The sequence below is a fragment of the Primulina tabacum genome, chromosome 15 (genome assembly GCF_025594145.1).
Source record: "Primulina tabacum isolate GXHZ01 chromosome 15, ASM2559414v2, whole genome shotgun sequence".
In the NCBI taxonomy this organism is placed as follows: domain Eukaryota; kingdom Viridiplantae; phylum Streptophyta; class Magnoliopsida; order Lamiales; family Gesneriaceae; genus Primulina; species Primulina tabacum.
In genome coordinates, this window is record NC_134564.1 from 1,964,306 (window position 1) to 1,986,790 (window position 22,485).

A 22,485-nucleotide genomic window follows, 5' to 3' on the forward strand; every position below is an offset into this window, starting at 1 on the left:
ATTGGGATGAAGTAGGAGAGAGAGCAGAGTTGGGTCCAGAGATTGTTCAGCAGGCAGCAGAGGTAGTAGTCAAGATCCGTGATAGGATGAGGACTGCTCAGAGCCGACAGAAGAGTTATGCCGATCAGCGGAGGAGAGAGTTAGAGTTTGTAGTGGGCGATCATGTCTTCGTGAAAGTGGCACCTATGAAGGGTGTCATGAGATTTGGCAAGAAAGGGAAGCTCAGTCCGAGATTCATTGGACCGTTTGAGATCCTTGACAGAGTTGGGACGCTAGCGTATCGTGTGGCTCTTCCGCCGAATCTGGCCGGAGTACACAATGTCTTTCACGTCTCCATGCTGAGGAAGTATATGGCAAATCCTTCGCATGTGCTGAATTTAGAGCCGTTGCAGCTTACTCCGAACTTATCTTATGAGGAGAGACCCGTGCAGATCCTAGACAGACAGGACAAGAAACTTCGGAACAAGTTGGTTAAGCGAGTCAAAGTCAAATGGCTCAACCATTCAGAGGAGGAAGCTACGTGGGAGTCTGAGCCGGAGATGAGAAGTCGATACCCTGAGTTATTCGGTGAGTTCTAATTTCGAGGACGAAATTTATTTTAAGGGGGGAAGGATTGTAGAACCCGTATATCAGTAGACGTATAAGCCATGCATAATTCTAGATTTTTAAATTTAATTGACTTCATTGCATGATTATTTTAAATGCATTTGTTTGAAGTTAATTATTTATTATTTCAGTTCAGTAGATTGATTTTTAGCATTTCAGTATTTTCAGTGAGGCCGGACCGGAGTTGGAGTTTTGAGATAGAATTTAAGATTTCGAGAAATATTTCCAGAAGTTAATTTAGCCAGCAACCAAGTTCATTTAAGTTAGAAAGGGAGGTTTGAGGATTTAATTTAATTATTTGAGGTGATTAAGAAATGAACTCATTTAAGTTATTAAATTAAGGGGTTAGCTCACTAAATTATTTAAAGGATTAGTAAGGCTTTCAAGGATTATTAGTTGACTAGATAATCAACATTCCCCTTTATTTTATTATGCATTTTTCGGCCACCCTTAGTGCTAGAAGATTCATTTTCCAACTCATCAACTTTGACCAATTCTTTGCATGTAGTTAGTAGGATAATTCTAGGATTTTTGGGAGCACAATTTAATTAATTAATGGACATATCCTAGACTAGAAAATAAGCAAAATTTTGGCCACTACCTCCTAGAAGCATCCACCAACTCATTTGATATCAATTCAAAATTTAAAATTCAAAGGGGAGTGGACTTGGTCTTGATTCTTCCTTATATTGTGCACCCTTCTCCTCACCCCTCATAACCATTTTTCCCCCCTCTCCTTTTCGAAAATTCAGAGTGAATCCACACTCATTTTCAGTAGAAAAATTGTGAGGTACCTAGCCAAAAAGAAGAGAGAAAAATCGAGAGCAAGGTAAGGTAGAAAAGAGAAGCGCTCCACCTCCTCCGTGCCGCGTCGTCGTTGTTTCGTTCGTTTTCTTTCAAAACGAAACCAGGCATGTCTAGATTTCTTTCAAACCTCAATCAAGTCATATTATCATTTATTTTTCAGTACATGATCATGTTTATTCAAGTAAAAATCGAGATCCAAGTCAAAACATTTTGAAACCACACATGCAGAATTTTCGATTTCCTTGGCAAGCTTCACGATTTCTTTTGGTTTGTGAGTTTCAGGTATTGGATCGACTCCAAGCTCTCAAGGTGGCTTATATACATGTAGTAGGATGCATTAGGACCATGTTGGTCCATTCAAACCAGCCCCATGCTTGCTGGAAATTCAGAATGACAGCAAGTCCCCATAGGTGCAGAAAATGTTGTTCGAAAATTCAGTTTCTTGTCATGGAGGAAGGATCTGATCTTGGCTGCCCCAAGGGCCTATAGCCATGGTTGGATCACTTCCCTAGCATGTCTAAGACGTGACTAAGTTGCCCTTTTGGTGGCTTGGTCCATGGTTCATCAGTTTTTAATAAAAACATCACAACAGCCCCTATACCCCTTCGGCTACTTCGGTTGGACAGCTTTTGGTTTCGGTTTGTGTTTGCTTGGTGTGGATCTTGGTTGGCCTATGGCCCTTAGCCACGGTTCATATCATGCTCCTAGATGTCTAGATCGTGCCATGGTCAATCAAATGGCCATTGGAACGACACGAGACATCGATCATAGCATAAACACTACACACGCATTCAAGATGCTCTCGGTTGGACCCTTCGGTTGAGTTATGGTGTGATGCGGATTGTGGCTGGCCTAGGGCCCTTAGCCATGGTTCAAATCATTCCTTGGGATGTTGGTAAGAGTCTCTGGTCGGTGGTTCACGCCCCTAATGGCCGATAGTCTCGAAACCAACGCGAGTCTTGTAGTTGCGCAGCTGCTGGAAATTACAGCAAGTTGCTGTGTCGTTTAGAAGGCTCGTTTGAGTTCTTGGTTGGCTTTTAGCCCATGGCCTTGGACTGGACAGTGCCTCATTGAGTTAGGAAGGTCATGTTTTTGACCGTCCGTCATTCGGATCATTTTTGAGGTCGTACGAGAATTTACGGTGCAATGTGCCAAATTGACTCTCGAAAGAGCGTTTCGTGTTTTGGCCTCCATTCCACCTAGATTTCGACCCTATCATTTTAGGAGCATTATTTTATGATTTTTCAGCGTATTTTAATCATGACTATACGTCGGTTCAGTGTCGGTTCAAGTTGGCTCGGAGTCATGATTAAATGCGAAGTCATTAGGCGTCATAGTCGCATCTTTTGAACGTAAATTGCATAGTTGGTCAAGTTTAAGCTATTGCATATTTTTCATGGCACAGTTAGGTTGTAGCGAGCCTGGGAACGATCCAATCCAATCCAGTTGGTAAAATTACGGGACATTTTCATTACGCCAGTTAATTATTTTACGTGCATTAAATAGAAAATGATTATTTTTGAGATTTATGCGATATGGCTTGTGGTTCATTCACTATGTGGGAGTGTTATTTTATACGGTTGCCAGTGACCGATCAGTTCAGTATGGTACCACCCGGTCGCCAGTGACCGGCCAGCTCAGTTCAGTTTCAGCCTCCCCGGTAGCCAGTTACCGATCAGTTCAGCTTAGTGCAGTGGCCACAGGCGTAAAACATAATCTCAACAGAAAATTTTACCAGATATTTCAGTACAGGCTCCAAGGAGCAAATATTTTTACAGTGATTTCCAGTTCAATTATGCACGTATTATAATTGCTCAGTACAGATTATTTTCAGTATGCCTCAGGACAGGATATGTTAACTCATGCATATTTTAAATTCAGATTTTTCTCGTTACCTGCGATATATGCATGCTGAGTCTTTAGGCTCACTAGACTTGATTGTTGTAGGTACTGAAGAGGCCAGGGCCGAGGGCGGGGACCAGTGAGCCAGCTTAGGTCGGCAGTAGTGGCACCCGAGGACCTCAGAGCAGCAGATGTTATTTTTTTTCGCAAACAATTTTATCAGTCGTTGGATATTTTTTTAAATCGTTGTTGTTGGCAAAACTTTAATTTTCTTCCGCTGCAATATTTTGAAATATTGAACTTGATTCACCAGTGATTTTATGAATGAGGCCATTTAAGTTCTTTTAAAAAAGAAAATTTTTAATTTTCCGCAAATTTTCAAGAAAGGAGTTTTAGGCCCTTCACAAGAAATGTCTGGTTCTTTACCAAATGCAAGCTGCAATGGGGAGTATTTATGATATGCACTTGGTCTGATGCGAATTAATACAGCAGTATGTAAAATTGCATGTCCCCATATAGAAATAGGTAGATTTGTTTTCATAATCATTGGTCTAGCAATCAGTTGCAGACTTTTAATCAATGATTCAGCCAATCTATTCTGTGTATGTACATAAGCAACAAGATGCTCAACAGTGATTCCCATAGACATACAATAATCATTGAAAGTCTGGGAAGTGAATTCACCAGCATTATCAAGTCTAATTTTCTTTATTGTATAATCGAGAAATTGATTCCTCAATTTTATTATTTGAGCAAGTAATCTTGCAAATGCAACATTTCGAGTTGACAATAAACATACATGTGACCATCTGCTGGAGACATCAATCAATACCATAAAATATCTAAATGGTCCACATGGTGGATGAATTGGTCCACAAATATCACCCTGAATACGTTCAATAAACATTGGTGATTCAGTTTGGATTTTGGCTGGTGATGGTCTTATAATAAGTTTTCCAAGAGAACATTCTTTACATTGAAACTTATTATTCTGAAAGATCTTCTAGTCTTTCAGCAGATGACCATGCGTATTTTCTATAATTCTTCGCATCATTGTTGAACCAGGATGTCCTAATCGATCATGTCAATTGGTTAATATTGAAGAATTATCAACTACCATGTTTGATTCAATGTGACTTATATGTGTATAATGCAATCCAGTATGGAGCATTGATAGTTTTTCAATCACATATTTCTTTCCTAATTTATATGTGGTAAGACACATATATTTCTCATTCCCTTCATTCATTGTTTGAGTATCATACCCATGGGAATATATATCATTAAAACTCAACAAATTTCTTTTCGATTGTGGTGAATACAAAGCATCATTGATAAAAAATTTTGTACCATTAGGTAACAAAAATTGTGCTTTACCACAACCTTTAATCAAGTCTACAGGACCTGATATTGTATTCACCATTGTTTTTGTTGGTTTTAGTTCCAAGAAATATATTTTATCTCGGAGGATAGTGTGCGTTGTACCACTATCAGATATGCAAACTTCAGCTTTGTTCATAGCATTTTCCATATTTGAACTTAAAAAAAATATACAATGAAATAAAATTACTGACAATACATTTATAAAAATAAAATACAATACAATACATATGTAAAAATATAACACACGATAAAACATTATCATACGAGTACATGGAAAAATAAAATATTTTACATATTTATTCCACCAGCAAATTGATCATTGTCCGAGAAATCAATCAGAAAATCTACAGCATCAAAATGAGTTGAATCACTCAAAGGTTCACTGTGTTCAGTGAAGTTGGTCTCCTTTTCTTTCCTTTTATTGATTCTTTATAAAGTTTACAAAAGTGCTCAGGGGCTCGACAAATACGGGACCAATGTCCTGGAGTACCACATCTAAAACAAGAACTTTCAAATCTTTTGGAGCGATTCTCATTAACACTCGCTACAACAAAAATGGCTTTTCGCAGCGCGCAAATTCGCTTTCCGCAGCGCACATTGCACGCTGCGAAGTTGCAAGCTGTTGAAAGTTCAAGATTATCCGCAGCGTACATGTGCACGCTGTTAATACTATTATCAACGGCGTGCATATGTACGCCGTTAATACTACTATCCGCAGCGTGCAATGTACGCCGTTAATATTCAAAAAAAAAATTTAAATATTAGCGACGGTTTTGCACAAAACCGTCGCTAATTTGCGACGGTTTAAAACCGACAATACAACTATGATAAATTGACTGATTATCTTAGTTAACACTTAAAAAATTAACCAAAAATTGAAACAAAAAAATGTATCTCAATCGAAATTAAAATCGTATAAGAAGAAAAAATTTAAGTTTTAGTGAAGTTGTGTGGCAGAAAGTGAAATGAAAGTTGGATATTTATAGATAATTTGCGACTATTAGCGACGGTTTTCAAACCGTCGCTAATGCATAACAATCGCTAATTTAATACTGTTAGCGACGGTTTAAAAAACACCGTTGTTAATAGCGACGGCTGTTTACAAAATCGGCGACGGTTTATCGTATACCGTCCTTAATGTCAGTGACGGCAAATTCTAAATTAGCGACGGTTTATCCAAAACCGTCGCTAATTTAAATTTCGGAACCATTTTCCGCAGCATGCTTTTAATGCACGCCGTGAATGCATAAGGTATTAACAGCGCACATTACTGCACGTTGCGGATAGTCTATATATTATTTTACGCAGCGTACTTTTAATGCGCGCTGTTAATGTATATGTTATTAACGGCGCGCATTTAAAGCACGCTGCAGAAGCTAATTTAAAAATTCGCACCCATTTTCCGCGGCATGCTTTTAATGCACGCCGTGAATGCATAGGGTATTAACAGCGCACATTATTGCACGCTGCGGATAGTATATAATATTACTTTCCGCAGCGTGCTTTTAATGCGCGCCGTTAAAAGTACTATATTATATACTTTCCGCAGCGTGCTTTAAATGCACGCCATTAAAAGTACTATTCGCAGCGTGCTTTTAATGCACGCTGTTAATGATGTGCTGCGGAAAATCATTTTTCTTGTAGTGACTCATATTCTCATGATGCATTTTCAGTGGATGGTTTGGGACGTTATTTTGAGATGAGTTATAGAAGTAACTATCTCGATTATTTTCGAAACCACGACCACGACCATTTCCACGTCCACGACCACGACCTCGATTTTGTCCTCAACCAAAATCTTGTCTATAACTTTGATTTTAGTTTCCAGATTTAAATTCAATTTTGCTTACGACATTTACTTCAGGAAATGCCATTGAACCAGTGGGTCGTGCCTGATGATTTCTCATTAACAGCTCGTTATTCTTTTCCGCCACAAGGAGACATGCGATAAGTTCAGAATATCTCGAAAATCCACGCACTCTATATTGTTGTTACAGAGTTATATTCGATGCGTGAAAAGTGGAAAATGATTTTTCAAGCATTTCCAATTCCGTAATCTCGTGCCCACAAAATTTCAATTGCGAGATTATTCTATACATCGTCGAGTTGTAATCACTGACTTTTTTAAAATCTTGGAATCTCAACGTATTCCATTCATCCTGGGCGGTCGAAAGTATAACTTCTCTTATATGTTCGAATCTTTCTTTTAATCCATTCCACAAAGCCATGAGATCCTTTTCAATTAGATATTCACATTGTAATCCCTCGTCGAGATGTCGACGCAAAAATATCATGGTTTTTGCCTTTTCTTGTGCTGTGGATATGCCATTTTCTTTTATGGTCTCATTTAGACCCAATGACTCAAGATGCATTTCTACATCGAGAGTCCATGGCATATAATTTTTCCCCGTAATATCAACAGCAATGAATTTGAGCTTTGCCAAGTTTGACATGGTGGTACTAAAAAATTTACGATGCATTTTATTAGTTAATGAATATTGCAATACAAAGTAATGGATAAACAACAAGTACAAGCATTCGTAAAAATAAAGAAAACACATGAGGAGGATATTCACCAATAAATACAAGACTTGTGAGTATGATAACCAAAATAATTAAAAATAACATTGAGAAAGTCATCTTCTTTTTTCTTCGAAAAATTTGATGAAGAATAATTGTTTAGAGAAGAAGAGAAAGTTGGAGTGATTGAATGTGTTTGTGAGATCATATTTATAGGGTAAAAACTAACCGTTTTGTTAGCGTTTATGACCATTGATCTACAAAAAAATAAATATATGTATTTGTATAATTTTATGGTAATAATATGATGTATATAATATTAGTCATGTTTAAATAATTATGTATATCATATCACATTGTTATAATGAGGTGTCATAAGTTATTTTGTTTAAAACCTTATAGGCTTTTATACTTGTCATATCTCTTACCGGGAATGTGGGATGTCGTCTTAACATCCTCCCAGGATTTATAACAAGTTTTTAAAAAATTTATTTTTATTATTTCTAAATATCATTATATTATATATAAAATATATACACAATAAATAAATAAACAGTAAAATAAATTGTAATGCCCGAGATTTTGATCTTGTTAATATGAGATTATTGATCTTGAACTGATATGAGTATAGACAGAGCATTCCGAGACTCGATTGGGCAAGGCATAGGAATTACACAACATGGTGGGCCGAATGTTACGCGCCCGGCTGGAAGTTTTTGACCGCCCGAGCTCCATTCAATAATACAAGAAGGCCGAACCTTCCTCGCCCGGGCGGAAGTTTTTGTCCGCCCGAGCGCGATTGCCTATTATCCGAGGGCCGAACGTTTCGCGCCCGGGCGGAAATTTATGTCCGCCCGAGCGCCAATCAGGATTGAAGAAAGGTTTGACACGTTGCCTCAACATGCAACGTGTGTGTGTGTGTGTGTGTCTATATATATACATATAATATATAAGGAACAAGCATTATCCATCTCAGAAGCAAAAAGAAAGAAGGGACGAAGGAAGCTCAAGTTCTGATTTTGATTGTGAGTTGCGGAAGATTCGTCCGTTCGATTTTAAATCCGAGTACAGTACCGAGTTCCTAGCAACGACAGCTACAACAAGACGTAAGTTTTATTGAATTCTGATATCGTTTGAGATTATGATATTGGGGAAATTGTGATTTGACTGGTATTATGTGTTCTGGGAATACTGATCAGTATATAATTGAAGTCAGATCGAAGAACGGGCTGTGTATGTAATTGTTATGATTTTCTGAAATAATGTGATCGAGATTTTACAGATTTGATATCATGACCTGTTATTATTAAAGATTATGATTCGTATTGATATCGATCATGAGTTGTGGTATTATATCTGTGATGTTGAGATTGACGGGGTTATCGAAATTGTATTGTTATGCCGTCGAACATCAGTAGATTGACATTGAGCAGATTCAGTATTGATTGAGATTTTATTGTTAAATCGTTGACATTGATCAGATTATGTCTTGATCTGCGTATTGATCAGAACAGGCCTTGAATTGAGCTGTATATTGACACAGTCTATTCGATATTGTCATTTCAGATTGGATATGGACAGATTTGACTTCGATACTTCGACTTCGTCAGATCGAGAAGAGAAATGTATAAATTGATGTTGATGCGGGATTGCACAACTCGAGTTGACTTGACTTGAGTTTTCCAAAATCACATATTTTACTTTATTGCATTAATATTTGCAATTGAATCAAATTGATATATTTGATCGATTGAATTATGTATTGAGTCATAGGTGGATACGCCTAGGCAGAGACGATTGATCTTGTGACAGGGGTGCCTAATAGTGATGGAATCGTCACGGGCACATTGCACATTGTCACAGGATACTGAGTTGGCGAAAGTTCCACAGTCTGTGACGGATAGGTCAAGACACCGGACGTTTGGTTATATCGAAGTGGATAGAATTGGAGTTTCTTCTATTGCTGATGTTCGATATGGAAAGAGCCAAAGTCCGCAAATAAGAACGTGCCACCACCCCGATCGGGAGTGTAGGTGGGTGTATGTTCTTATTCAGATCGGGATCCCTAGATTAGGACGAGTCGAGTCAGAGTCCATGAGTCGCTGAGTGTGATTCAGAGTTTGTGTTGATTCATGTGTCGGATTTGATACATGTTATATTCAGAGTTTATATTTATTTACGCTTCAGATTTGATACATGTTATGAAATATCTATTTCATGCTTTTATATCTGTTTATATGATATGCATGTATACATGATTTATACTGAGAATGTAATTCTCACCGGAGTTATCCGGCTGTTGTCTTGTTTGTATGTGTGCTTGACAACAGGTGGGACATGATCAGGATCAGGAAGAGAATGAGAGATTATAGTTAGCGTGGAGATCCGGGCCCAGAAGCAGAATAGGATTCAGCAATTGATATATAGATGTTGAACCTAGTTGAGATAGAAACTGTTAGTACATCATTTGTACTTTTATACTGACATGTATATTAAATAGATTACATTACGTTTCCGCATTTATATTTAAAAAGAAAAAAATTTAGTCCAACTTTTCTTAATTGTTATATTTGACATTAATAATGATTAAGACTTGAATTAGCGTCCGGGTCCCCACAACAGGTGGTATCAGAGCAATAGGTCTAGAACTGTAGGTTCTTGAGATTGAGATAGAAACTAGTGAGCGGGGTAGAATGAGTTTTCTTTCCTTGCATGTGATTGCTAGCATGTGATTTATTATAATGTTGAATTACATTGTATATGCTAATATTACAGTATGTGTTTATTGTTTCTGAGATACATGTTACCTGAATATCTGAGTTGATTTGGTAATGCATATTATTTGAGAATGAATCAGAACCGATTTTGATCAGAGGTAAGCTGATCAGAAAGGGACTGAGACAGATTTGTCTCATATGATTGCTGACTCTTGTGATCATCAGATATTCCTCCTCGAAGAATTCCAGAACCGGGTAGTATTTCGACTAGTCAGATGGATGTGTTAGAAACTCCAATGAAAATACAGTTGAAGAGGTTTCAGTCATTGACACCGCCGATTTTGAGGGGTACTGAGACGACTGTTGATTGTGAGAGTTGGCTTGACGATATCGAGATGCTATTTGATTCACTTGAGTACCCAGACAAACGGAAAGTTAAACTGATTGGGCACCAGTTACGGGAAGTCGCAAAAAATTGGTGGATTGCAACCAAAGAAGCCCTAGAACATCATGGTACAATGATTATGTGAAAAATCTTTAAAATTGAATTCTATAAAAGGTTTTTCCCGGGTTCGTATCGAGAGGACAAGAGGGCAGAGTTTGAAATTTGAAACAGGGTCAGCTAAACATTGAAGAATATGTTGCGCAATTTTTTACCTTGCTACATTTTGCTCCTCACGTGGCTGGGAATGATGAAGCTGTGACTGATCAGTTGTTAAAGGATTGAATCCTGAAATATTGACATTGGTAAACACAGGCCGACTCTATAATTTTGTTGATGCTCTGGGTAGAGCCAAGAGAGCCGAAGCCAGTCTGATGAGACAGAAGGGAGCTTCATTTGTGCCTCCAGCATCGAGACCACAGCAAACACCTCTCGAACTTGAGACTGGTAGTAGCAGTGGTGGAAAGAAAGATTTCTTGAAAGCCCGGAAGAAACAGTTTAAGAAGTTAGGGAGTGGTTCGTCGAGCTCCAGTGGTTCTAGCCAGAGTTATACGGGAGTTTATTGCAGCACTTGTGGAGGAAGACATTCCACAGAGCAATGCCGAGGTGTGTTCGGTAGTTGCCGGATCTGCAGACAATCAGGACACTTTGCTAGAGTATGTCCACAGAGAGGTTCCCGAAGATCTCAGGGAGCAGAACCATCTGGATCAGTGGCACCGCCTGATAGACCATCACCGGTTGTTCACTCCTTCCAACCACCAACGACTCCTCAGTCACAATTAGGGCCAGGAGGAAGCCAGACAGGTAGCCAACCTCCTAGACAGTAGGCCAGAGTGTTGCCTTGACCAAGGAACAGGCCCAGAGCTCATCTGAGAAGATCGTGACAGGTAATTGTTTCCTATATGGTTATTTTGCATATGTATTGATAGATATTAATGCATTCCATCCGATTATTCTTGAATGAATTGCATTGATCTATGCTTTGAAGATGGAGTTATTATATGCTGTAGTATCGATCTCTTTTATGTTTGGGAGAGGTTTTGTATTAGTGATATTTGTTAGACATGGTATGCTACAGTATGACAGATATGAGATTGAGTTAGATGATATGGTACTTGAGTTATCTTAATGGGATTACATTACTGGGACTGATATGTTGACCAAGTACAGAATTACCGTTGATTATTTCCAACAGATTGTGGAATTCAGACCGGATATGGCTGATAAATGGAAATTTTACGGTAAGAATTTTAGATTAGGATTCCTTGGATAGGGGTGATATTGAGGACTCGATTGTTATAGAAAGGAGCGGAGAGATTCCTTGTCTATTCAGTTGATTACTGAAATCGAGTCTATCATTGGCTGATTTGCCAGTGACATGAGAGTTACTGATGATTTTCCCCAGATGAGATTCAGAGTTTGATTCCAGCCAGGGAGATTGATTTCAGTCTTGACTTAATATCAGGTATTGTTATTATTTCTAGAACTTCGTACAGAATGATATTGACTGAATTGGAAGAATTGAAAGACCAGTTAAAAGATTTCTGCCTGCGAGTTACATCTGATTGAGTGTTTCTCGTTAGGGATGCTTTAGTTATGTTTATGAGTTGATAAACTCTGTGTTCAGAATATTTTGATGATTCTCTGATTTGTTGATCTATGATATTCTGGTATATTCGAAGATTATGACTGATTTTGTTGAATATCTGAGTATTGTATTGAATATTCTGGGAACTGGAAAGTTGTATACAGAAACTGTTGAAATATGCATCTTGATTGAGACAGATTGTATTCAGGGTTTGTTATATCTGAAGATGATATATATGTTGATTCTAGTACAGTGAAGCCGTGAATGGTTGACTGAGATCGACATCAGTGTCAGAAACTTGTAGTTGCATGAGTTAGCAGGCTACTGTATCTGATTTTTATTCTGAATTGCTTGAGAATGATTATTTTCTGCAGCAGTATTTGATACAAATTGTCTATAGTTGAGACTCGATACCGTACAAGCCGAATCAGAGTTGATTTTGAGAGTGAAACAGTTCAGAAAGCTGATCAGAATGGGCAGAACTTAATTATCGATAGTCAGAACAAGGTATCGATCATAATATCAGGTAGGTGATACTGCATTGTATGTAAATAACTGATGGGTTGTGCTAGATATTTCGGGTTTGAAATGGCTAATGTTGTCAGAAATGCACAATAGTTGATTCAGCATTCATCCTGATAGCAGAGAAATGTATGATAATCTGAAAAGACAGTTTTGATAGAAACAGATGAGATTAAATGTGACAGGATTAATACTGAGATTGCTGACAAAGAAGTGATCAGATTACACAGAATGTCGGGAGTTGATGATATCAGACCATGATTTTGGTTGACTTTGCACGTTTGGCAGAGTGTACAGCAAGAATGGGGTACAAGATTATATTTGGGTACTGCATATCATTCACCGACTGACGGACAGTCAGAGTAGATTATCCGGATTTCGGAAAATATGCTTAGAGTTGTAGTGCTTGATTTTAGCACTAGTTGGCAGGACTTATGTCACGTCGTGAGTTTTCGTACAACAATAGCTATCAGACGAGTAGCGAGATAGCACCATTTGAAACGTTGTACGGTAAGAAGTGCAAATTCCCTCTTTATTGGGATAATACCTCTGAGGTTCCTGAGATTAGACCTGATAAGATCAGAGATATGACAAAAGAGGTGAAGCTGATTTAGAAGAAATGAAGACAGCTCCGAATAGACAGACTAAATATACCAATGTCGGATGATGACCGTTGGTATTTGAGACAGAAGATTACATATTGAAATTGACTGGGATTAACAGATTTGATAACAGCTGTTGCTGTTGATTTGCTATGAGCTGTTGATCGGTATATGCGGATGTTGTATAGCCAGTATTTTGAGATTGATTTTATCAGAGTTACTTCGAGTTATATTATGATATTATATTCTTGAAGTATTAATCCAGATTGAAATCAGAATCAGTAGAAGAAAGATAATTCAGAATAAAGACTATTCTGTTGTTGAAAGTTCAATAGAGTTGTTAGAATATCGAAGAAGCTACTTGGAAGACCGAATCCTTGGTGAGATCGAGATTCTAGAATTGTGTCATTGAGATGAGTTTCTTCTTAATTTTTGTATATCTTCTTCTTGTATTTGATTGGTATCTGATATGAGTACCTGTGATTTCGAAATTGATTGCCTGTGATTTCGGGGACGAAATCGTATCTTAGGAGGGGAGAAATGTAATGCCCGAGATTTTGATCTTGTTAATATGAGATTATTGATCTTGAACTGATATGAGTATAGACAGAGCATTCCGAGACCCGATTGGGCAAGGCATAGGAATTACACAACATGGTGGGCCGAATGTTACGCGCCCTGGCGGAAGTTTTTGACCGCCCGAGCTCCATTCAATAATACAAGAAGGCCGAACCTTCCTCGCCCGGGCGGAAGTTTTTGTCCGCCCGAGCGCGATTGCCTATTATGCGAGGGCCGAACGTTTTGCGCCCGGGCGGAAACTTATGTCCGCCCGAGCGCCAACCAAGATTGAAGAAAGGTTTGACACGTTGCCTCAACATGCAACGTGTATATATATATATATATATATATATATATATATAAGGAACAAGCATTATCCATCTCAGAAGCAAAAAGAAAGAAGCGACGAAGGAAGCTCAAGTTCTGATTTTGATTGTGAGTTGCGGAAGATTCGTCCGTTCGATTTTAAATCCGAGTACAGTACCGAGTTCCTAGCGACGACAACTACAACAGGACGTAAGTTTTATTGAATTCTTATATCGTTTGAGATTATGATATTGGGGGAATTGTGATTTGACTGTTATTATGTGTTCTGGGAATACTGATCAGTATATAATTGAAGTCAGATCGAAGAACGGGCTGTGTATGTAATTGTTATGATTTTCTGAAATAATGTGATCGAGATTTTACAGATTTGATATCATGACCTGTTATTATTAAAGATTATGATTCGTATTTATATCGATTATGAGTTGTGGTATTATATCTGTGATGTTGAGATTGACGGGGTTATCGAAATTGTATTGTTATGCCGTTGAACATCACTAGATTGACATTGAGCAGATTCAGTATTGATTGAGATTATATTGTTAAATCGTTGACATTGATCAGATTATGCCTTGATCTGCGTATTGATCAGAACAGGCCTTGAATTGAGTTGTATATTGACACAGTCTATTCGATATTGTCATTTCAGATTGGATATGGACAGATTTGACTTCGATACTTCGACTTCGTCAGACCGAGAAGAGAAAGGTATAAATTGATGTTGATGCGGGATTGCACAACTCGAGTTGACTTGACTTGAGTTTCCCAAAATCACATACTTTACTTTATTGCATTAATATTTGCAATTGAATGAAATTGATATATTTGATCGATTGAATTATGTATTGAGTTATAGGTGGATACGCCTAGGCAGAGACGATTGATCTTGTGACAGGGGTGCCTAATAGTGATGGAATCGTCACGGGCACATTGTACATTGTCACAGGATACTGAGTTGGCGAAAGTGCCAAAGTCTGTGACGGATAGGTCAAGACACCGGACGTTTGGTTATATCGAAGTGGATAGAATTGGAGTTTCTTCTATTACTGATGTTCGATATGGAAAGAGCCAAAGTCCGCGAATAAGAACGTGCCACCACCCCGATCGGGAGTGTAGGTGGGTGTATGTTCTTATTCAGATCGGGATCCCTAGATTAGGACGAGTCGAGTCAAAGTCCATGAGTCACTGAGTGTGATTCAGAGTTTGTGTTGATTCATGTGTCGGATTTGATACATATTATATTCAGAGTTTATATTATTTACGCTTCAGATTTGATACATGTTATGAAATATCTATTTAATGCTTTTATATATGTTTATATGAAATGCATGTATACATGATTTATACTGAGAATGTAATTCTCACCGGAGTTATCCGGCTGTTGTCTTGTTTGTATGTGTGCTTGACAACAGGTGGGACAAGATCAGGATCAGGAAGAGAATGAGAGATTATAGTTAGCGTGGAGATCCGGGCCCAGAAGCAGAATAGGATTCAGCACTTGATATATAGATGTTGAACCTAGTTGAGATAGAAACTGGTAGTACATGATTTGTACTTTTATACTGACATGTATATTAAATAGATTACATTACGTTTCCGCATTTATATTTAAAAAGAAAAAAATTTAGTCCCACTTTTCTTAATTGTTATATTTGACATTAATAATGATTAAGACTTGAATTAGCGTCCGGGTCCCCACATAAATATTATTACTTTTGTTACCTTTTTCTTCTGTTTTGGAGCTTGGAAAAATATAGAGGACTTTTAGAGCTTCGTGTTGATAACGTGTTATGAAAAAGTAAAAATTTATGGTAAAAAATAAAAATCTCAAACTCTCAAAATTTACCAAACTACACACTTTATAAAAATTTTCTCTCTACTCAATTGTGATTTTTTTCACAAATGAGAGATCTATTTATAGAATTTCTTTACAAATAATCCAAAAATAAATTCATCATTACCTACATCATCACACACTAATTTTCAATATTTACAACTCTTATTTTCAATATTCAAATATTCAACATTCAAATATTTAATACACATGTTTTAAATATTAATTTTCAACGTACAACACGATTATTAGTCAGTGGGCATAATTAATAATCGGCGTGCATTTTATTAATTAATTAATAATTAATGCATAACAGTTTAATTAGCGATATTTTTACTTTTATCTCTGATTTATTTTTAAACAAACCAATTCACCAACTTTTATAATTGTCCACCATTTCAATATTTTTATTTCTATCCATACTTTTTCTCTGGTACACATAAAATTAGAAAAATGTTATATGTCCAATGAATGTGTTAAACGTTATGTCACATTTAAAATTATTAAAATATCTCGAATACATTTTCAAAAGAGTTTTTTCAATCAAAATATTTGAAAAAGTATTGTAATTTAAAAAATAACGTGTAACTCTAGTTGTAAATATAATGTAACTCGTAAAAATTATACCTTTAATTATTTGGTGGCATCCATTATCAATAAAAATAATCCTACTCTATTTTTTTTTGTTTAATAACTACTACATATTAAATAAATAAGTATGTCTCCTGTAAGATGCTCTTACGAATCTTTATCTGTGAGACGGGTCAATCCTATCAATATTCACAATAAAAAGTAATATTTTTTCATGGATGACCTAAACAAGAGATCCGTCTCACAAAATACAATATATAAAACTTTTTCACATAAATTTTTGTCTACATTAAGTATATCCACCGGCACCAATCATTGTTGGGGTTTTATGGAGATGGGATCAATTATTATTATTTTTAATTTCAAATGGACCATATAATTAGCAAAAGAATCTTCTTTTTAGGTAATATTTAATCGTCTTAATGGGCATATTTCGCACACACTTACGCTTAAAAAATAATGACTAGCCCTGAATTATTTTAATTTTATATGCTAATTAAATAGTTCTTGAAAGATCCATAATACTCATGTAGCTCGAACTAATACCTGCTCCTTGACAACTCACTTATATATCTGTAATAATTAGTGCATTTAGCTCATTGTTCAAATATTTTAGATCGAACGTTTATCGTTTTACTAAAAATATATACGTCAAAACATTATAAATTTATATAATTACGTGCGAATTTAATTATTAATATTGTGGTAAAGTTATAATTATTGAAAAAAAAATTGTTGAGATTATCGCTCGAACAAGAAATGCTGAGATATTTATATATGAACAAGAGTGGTCCTATTATTTTATCTTTATCTTCACAATTTGATCATTAGGTGCAATACTTTCATCAGAAAAAAAGTTGAGAATTTTATATTCAATGTATAATTTTAGTATATTATGTAATTGAAACCATATATTCAAACATTATTATTATATATATTTCTCTTTAATTACACTTATTATTTATTTTAGTTTTTTTAATTATTAAAATCATTCTCTACTTACAAGAAAAATTGATTTGAGAGAAAATATCACGAAATGTATTGTACGTTCTACGAATGTAAATTAGATTTTTCCGAAATTGTGTGATATTAATTGTTACAATCACAGGCACAGGCATGCATTGTAATAATTCCACGTCACCATCAAACCTCCAGCCTGGCATACTCGATCTGAACCAATCATATATGGCCACGTTGCAGCAGGCCCCAAAACTTACACTCTCCTCACTACAGCTGTCCCACTCTCCACTCACCTGGTATAAATACCATGCTCAGAAGCTCCATTTTGAATTTATCCCGATCCACTGTATAATCAATGGCTTCTTCTTCTTACCCTTTTGCCACTTCTAATCTTCAATTTTCGAAAATCTTCTTCTTTTTCTTGCTTTTTACATTCTCTTCAATGGCGGCGTTGGTGCAGCAACCGCCCCTTGTGTTGAAATATCACAAGGGAGCTCTGCTGAAAGGCGCCGTTACTGCGAACTTAATCTGGTATGGGAAGTTCACACCCACTCAACGCTCCATTATCGTTGATTTCCTCCAATCGTTGAACTATGCGAAATCTCTTCAGCCCGCTGTTTCGTCCTGGTGGAAGACGACGGAGAAGTACAGCGGCGGTGGGTCGTCTAATCTTGTTCTGGGAAAGCAGTTCTTTGATGAGAACTGTTCTCTAGGGAAATCTCTGAAAAACTCACACATTATTTACTTAGCTGCAAAAGGTGGACACCTGAACGGAGCGGTTAACGTCGTACTGACGGCGGAGGACGTCGCGGTTGATGGGTTTTGCATGAGCAGATGCGGCACCCACGGCTCCACTCGTGGGGCGACCCGGTTCGCGTACACGTGGGTGGGCAACGCGGAGACGCAGTGTCCTGGCTACTGCGCTTGGCCGTTTCACCAGCCGGTTTACGGCCCGCAGACGCCGCCTCTGGTGTCTCCCAACGGCGACGTCGGGGTTGATGGGATGGTGATAAATTTGGCCACGGTTCTGGCGGGAACGGTGACGAACCCGTTTAACAACGGGTACTTCCAGGGTCCGGCAACCGCGCCATTGGAGGCTGTCACTTCCTGCACGGGGGTGTTCGGTTCGGGTGCGTACCCAGGTTACGCCGGCAAAGTTCTGACGGAGAAGACGAGCGGGGCGAGCTATAATGCGCACGGGGTTAACGGAAGAAGGTTCCTTATGCCGGCGATATGGGACCCGAAAACATCCCAGTGTTCCACTCTTGTGTGAGCGTAAAAAAATAAAGAGATTGGGTGCGGGTGGGTGTACTGCAGATATGAATTTGTCGTTTGTATGATGTGTAAAGTTGCTTATGATTAAAATTTTAAAATATTTATATTTGTCTTTATTTATTATAAATAAATTTAAGTTTTGATTGGAAAATAATATTCCGATGAATTTTTTTAAAAAAATAATTATTAATTTTCGTAGTCAAATTTTTGAGTACAAAAACTTACGTGAGACGATCTCACATGTCGTATATTGTGAGACGGATCTTTTATTTAGGTCATGCATGAAAAAATATTACTTTTTATGCTAAGAGTATTATTTTTTATTGTGAATATCGGTAGATTTGTGAGACTATCTCACAAGAGACCTACCCATCTTTAAAATTGTTAATGCTTTTGTATACTATAAAAATGACGTCGTGGAAATGAGTATCGGTCGGAAATTTTGACCTCGTCATTTTAATTTCTTGTTTGAATATTATCTAATATTTTTGAGGTAGTGCTCACACGTTTTCTATGTGATTCCGAATCGTGACTGCGTCTTTATTTTATTTTATCCAATTTTTTTTAATTAAAATAGTAACTTTAAGTTTTTAGAGAAGAACCTTTCAAAAAAAAATTTTTTTTTGAGAAGAAACCTATAACTTTTTTTGGTGACATTTGATTCAAATATTTTTAAAATTTAGAGAAGTATTTATGAAAAAGACAAATATTTTTTATAGCTGATGTATCATATCAAGTTAAGATTTTATTTGGATCGATACAGTCGAAGTTAGATATTTCAAATTCATAACAATAAATCTATTTGAGAATGAATTTCAAATCTGAAAAAAGTTTTTTTTAATTAATTTTAAATCAATCTCAATATTAAATTGAGTAGGTCTCTTGTAAGACAGTTTCATGGATCTTTATCTGTGAGACGAGTCAACCCTATCGATATGCACAACAAAAATTAATGTTATTAGCATAAAAAATAATATTTATTCATGGATGACCCAAATAAAAGATCCGGCTCATACAAATTTTTGCTTATTAAATTATTTCAGATCTTCTCATCAAAATACTTATTCAAATATAAATCTTTTATCTCAGACACAATGGAATTAAAATTTTGTCAATAAATCAACTTGTTTTGATAATAATGAAATGGGAATAATATTTTTGCTTTCATCGGGATGTAAATATGGAAGTTCATTGAATCTGAAGTGAAATACACTGCTACAATTGCACTGTCGCTATTTTTTTATTATTGATTTTAACCATATCATAAATGCTATAATTATTATATATATATATCAATTCATGTTCAATTAAATATTTATAAAAAAAAACTATGTTCATTTAATTTCGGTTGGCTTGTTTGAGTGCATGAATTGAGGGGTAGCTGTGGACAAGAAACTTAAAGAAAACTGTGAAATTTGCAGACGTAACAGGCTTGTGATTGTGCTTGGATTTTCGTGAATAGATTTTTAATAATTTTTGTGCGATATGTATTTACTGTTTTGAGTGAAGGGGGACAAGAATGGCAGCCTTCAGTGGGATTTCTCCCTTATCACAATTGAGAATTTTATAATAAACCAACATGAATTTGTGGCCCATTCCGAATGTAAGAGTTTGCTTCGCAGTGATCGAAAATATACAAAATTTGAATATTTTGTCGTTATTAATTTGTTCAGTACATGTATATGTAAGATTAGGTATCTAACAAGTTAAATTATGAATTATCTTTATTAGTTGTTATATGGAAATAATTTTTAAAAAATAATATTTTATGATTTTATATAATTATGACATTTGTTTTATAAGTATACTCTTTCATGTTAGATAGTTAAAATTATTGAATATAATATAATATTATGATGTTTATCTAGCAATGTATATCATGAAATTCATTAGAAAAATATATTATATATTTTAAATTTGTTCCTAGTCGATTCAGCTGCTTAAAATAAGGATAAAAAGTCATTCGATCTCAAAACTAACATATGCTATGTGAACGTCATGTTTCATTTGGTAATACATGGAGATATCCATGCATATATATGGGTGCTCGTTGGTTGAGTCACTGAACAATCCTCCCCCGAACTTTCTAAATGATTATCACTTATGGAGTAAATTAGTATGTGGTTATGTTTGTACATCATTAGTCCTTTGAGTTACGACAACATAGAGGCTCTATGTATTGGCGCATCACTTTGACTCGTTTACTGACTCCATGAGATTCATAAAGTGAGGAGATTGAGTGTAGTCCCAACATACATTAAAGTCAATGCATTGCAGTCGATAATTCACGGCTTGCCTACGGGTGTGGATATTGTATGTGATCTGATGAGTTAATAGTGCAAGAAATATCTGGTCAGATTAAGAGTTGTGCTTTAGACAAAGTGTTTCGCGAGTTGCACACATGAAAGATACATCACATTGTTATCGAGTTTATTTGAAACTCTTGATATACCAATAGTTGCAGGTTCGATCGACATATATAAATTGAAGGATATCGTACTATATGCTAACCATAACCTGATAATTCTTGAAGGCACTAACAGTTATACCTAGGGGATCATGAGACGATGGTAACAAACGTTCTTATCATGATTTGATTAGTGCAATAAGACTTGAGTTCTGACGTTCTTGATCAAATGGTTGATGAAAATAATGGTGCTAATTAGGTTAAGTCCGAATAAGGATTAATGTTGTCCTAAATCACATGAAGTTGTGAACCAACGGTTAGCTGTATTCATGAACCATTGAGGGTTATATAAGTATTGAATTATGTGTTCTCGTTGAGATATTTGAATTCAAAAAGTTTAATTTGATGAAAAATTTGATGGAGATCAAACATATTGCTTGTCGAAGTTATCTTGACTGTTAATTTGTGAGAAGATTGCAACTGCTTAATTTAGTAAAAGAGCTCCAAAATAGGCAGCTGTCAAAAATTGAATAGTGAAAATTTTTTACCTTCAAAATTTTTGAGCATAAAACGTTTAATTAGTAAACATAGAAAAATATTGTCAAATGTTGCCTTTGAATATATCTTCTTGCTACCAATCTTTTTTTGAATCTCATTACCTTCCCATCCGTCCCAAGTTTTTTTTGTAAATTAATTTGCTTCGTATGAGAACAATTCCCTCAGGTGGATCTACTAAGGACCATACTTGGTTCGAATACAAGGAGTTTATCTCGGACTGCATGGCTTCGAGTCATTTAGATGAATCAGCATCATAGAATGCTTCTTTGAAGTTTCTTGGATTACATACTGGAATGAGCTCATCTTGGCCTTCTTCAAGAAGCATGCTCATCTTTTTATGTGGCCTTGAGACCCTTTCGGATCTCCTAGGAGCTTATGTTTCATCAACTGGTTGTTGGAGTGTGGGTTATATTATTTTAGAGAGTTCTACTATTTTAGAAGTTGGTGATTCCCGAATCGCTTCGAATTCTATCATTCCGACTTTTTTATCCGATAGAAACTCTTTTATAAAAAAGTGACATTCCTTGAATATATTATAATATTATGATGTTTATCTAGCAATGTATATCATGAAATTTATTAGAAAAGTATATTATATATTCTAAATATGTTTCTAGTCGATTCAGCTACTTAAAACAAAGATAAAAATTCACTCGAGCTCGAAACTAACATATGTTATGTAAACGTCATGTTTCATTTGGTGAGATATGGAGATATCCATGCATATATATGGGTGCTCGTTGGGTGAATCACTGAACAATCCTCAATCGAACTTTCAAACTGTAGAGTAAATTATGACGTGGTTATGTTTGAACACCAATAGTCCTTTGATTTAGGACAAAATAGAGACTCTATGTACTAGCGTTTCACTTTGACTCGTTCACGGACACCATGAGGGTCATCAGATGATGAGATAGAGTGTAGTCCCGACGTACCTAAGAGTTGA

General features: G+C 36.3%; 1 protein-coding gene across 1 annotated transcript; it reads left to right on the forward strand.

Moving 5' to 3' along the window:
* Positions 1–17,615: 17,615 nt before the first annotated feature.
* Positions 17,616–18,676, forward strand: LOC142527801 (protein EXORDIUM-like 2). The gene has a single exon (XM_075632741.1). It carries the CDS (start codon positions 17,655–17,657, stop codon positions 18,570–18,572), a length of 918 nt encoding a protein of 305 aa, XP_075488856.1. The 5' UTR covers positions 17,616–17,654; the 3' UTR covers positions 18,573–18,676.
* The last annotated feature ends 3,809 nt before the right edge of the window (positions 18,677–22,485 follow it).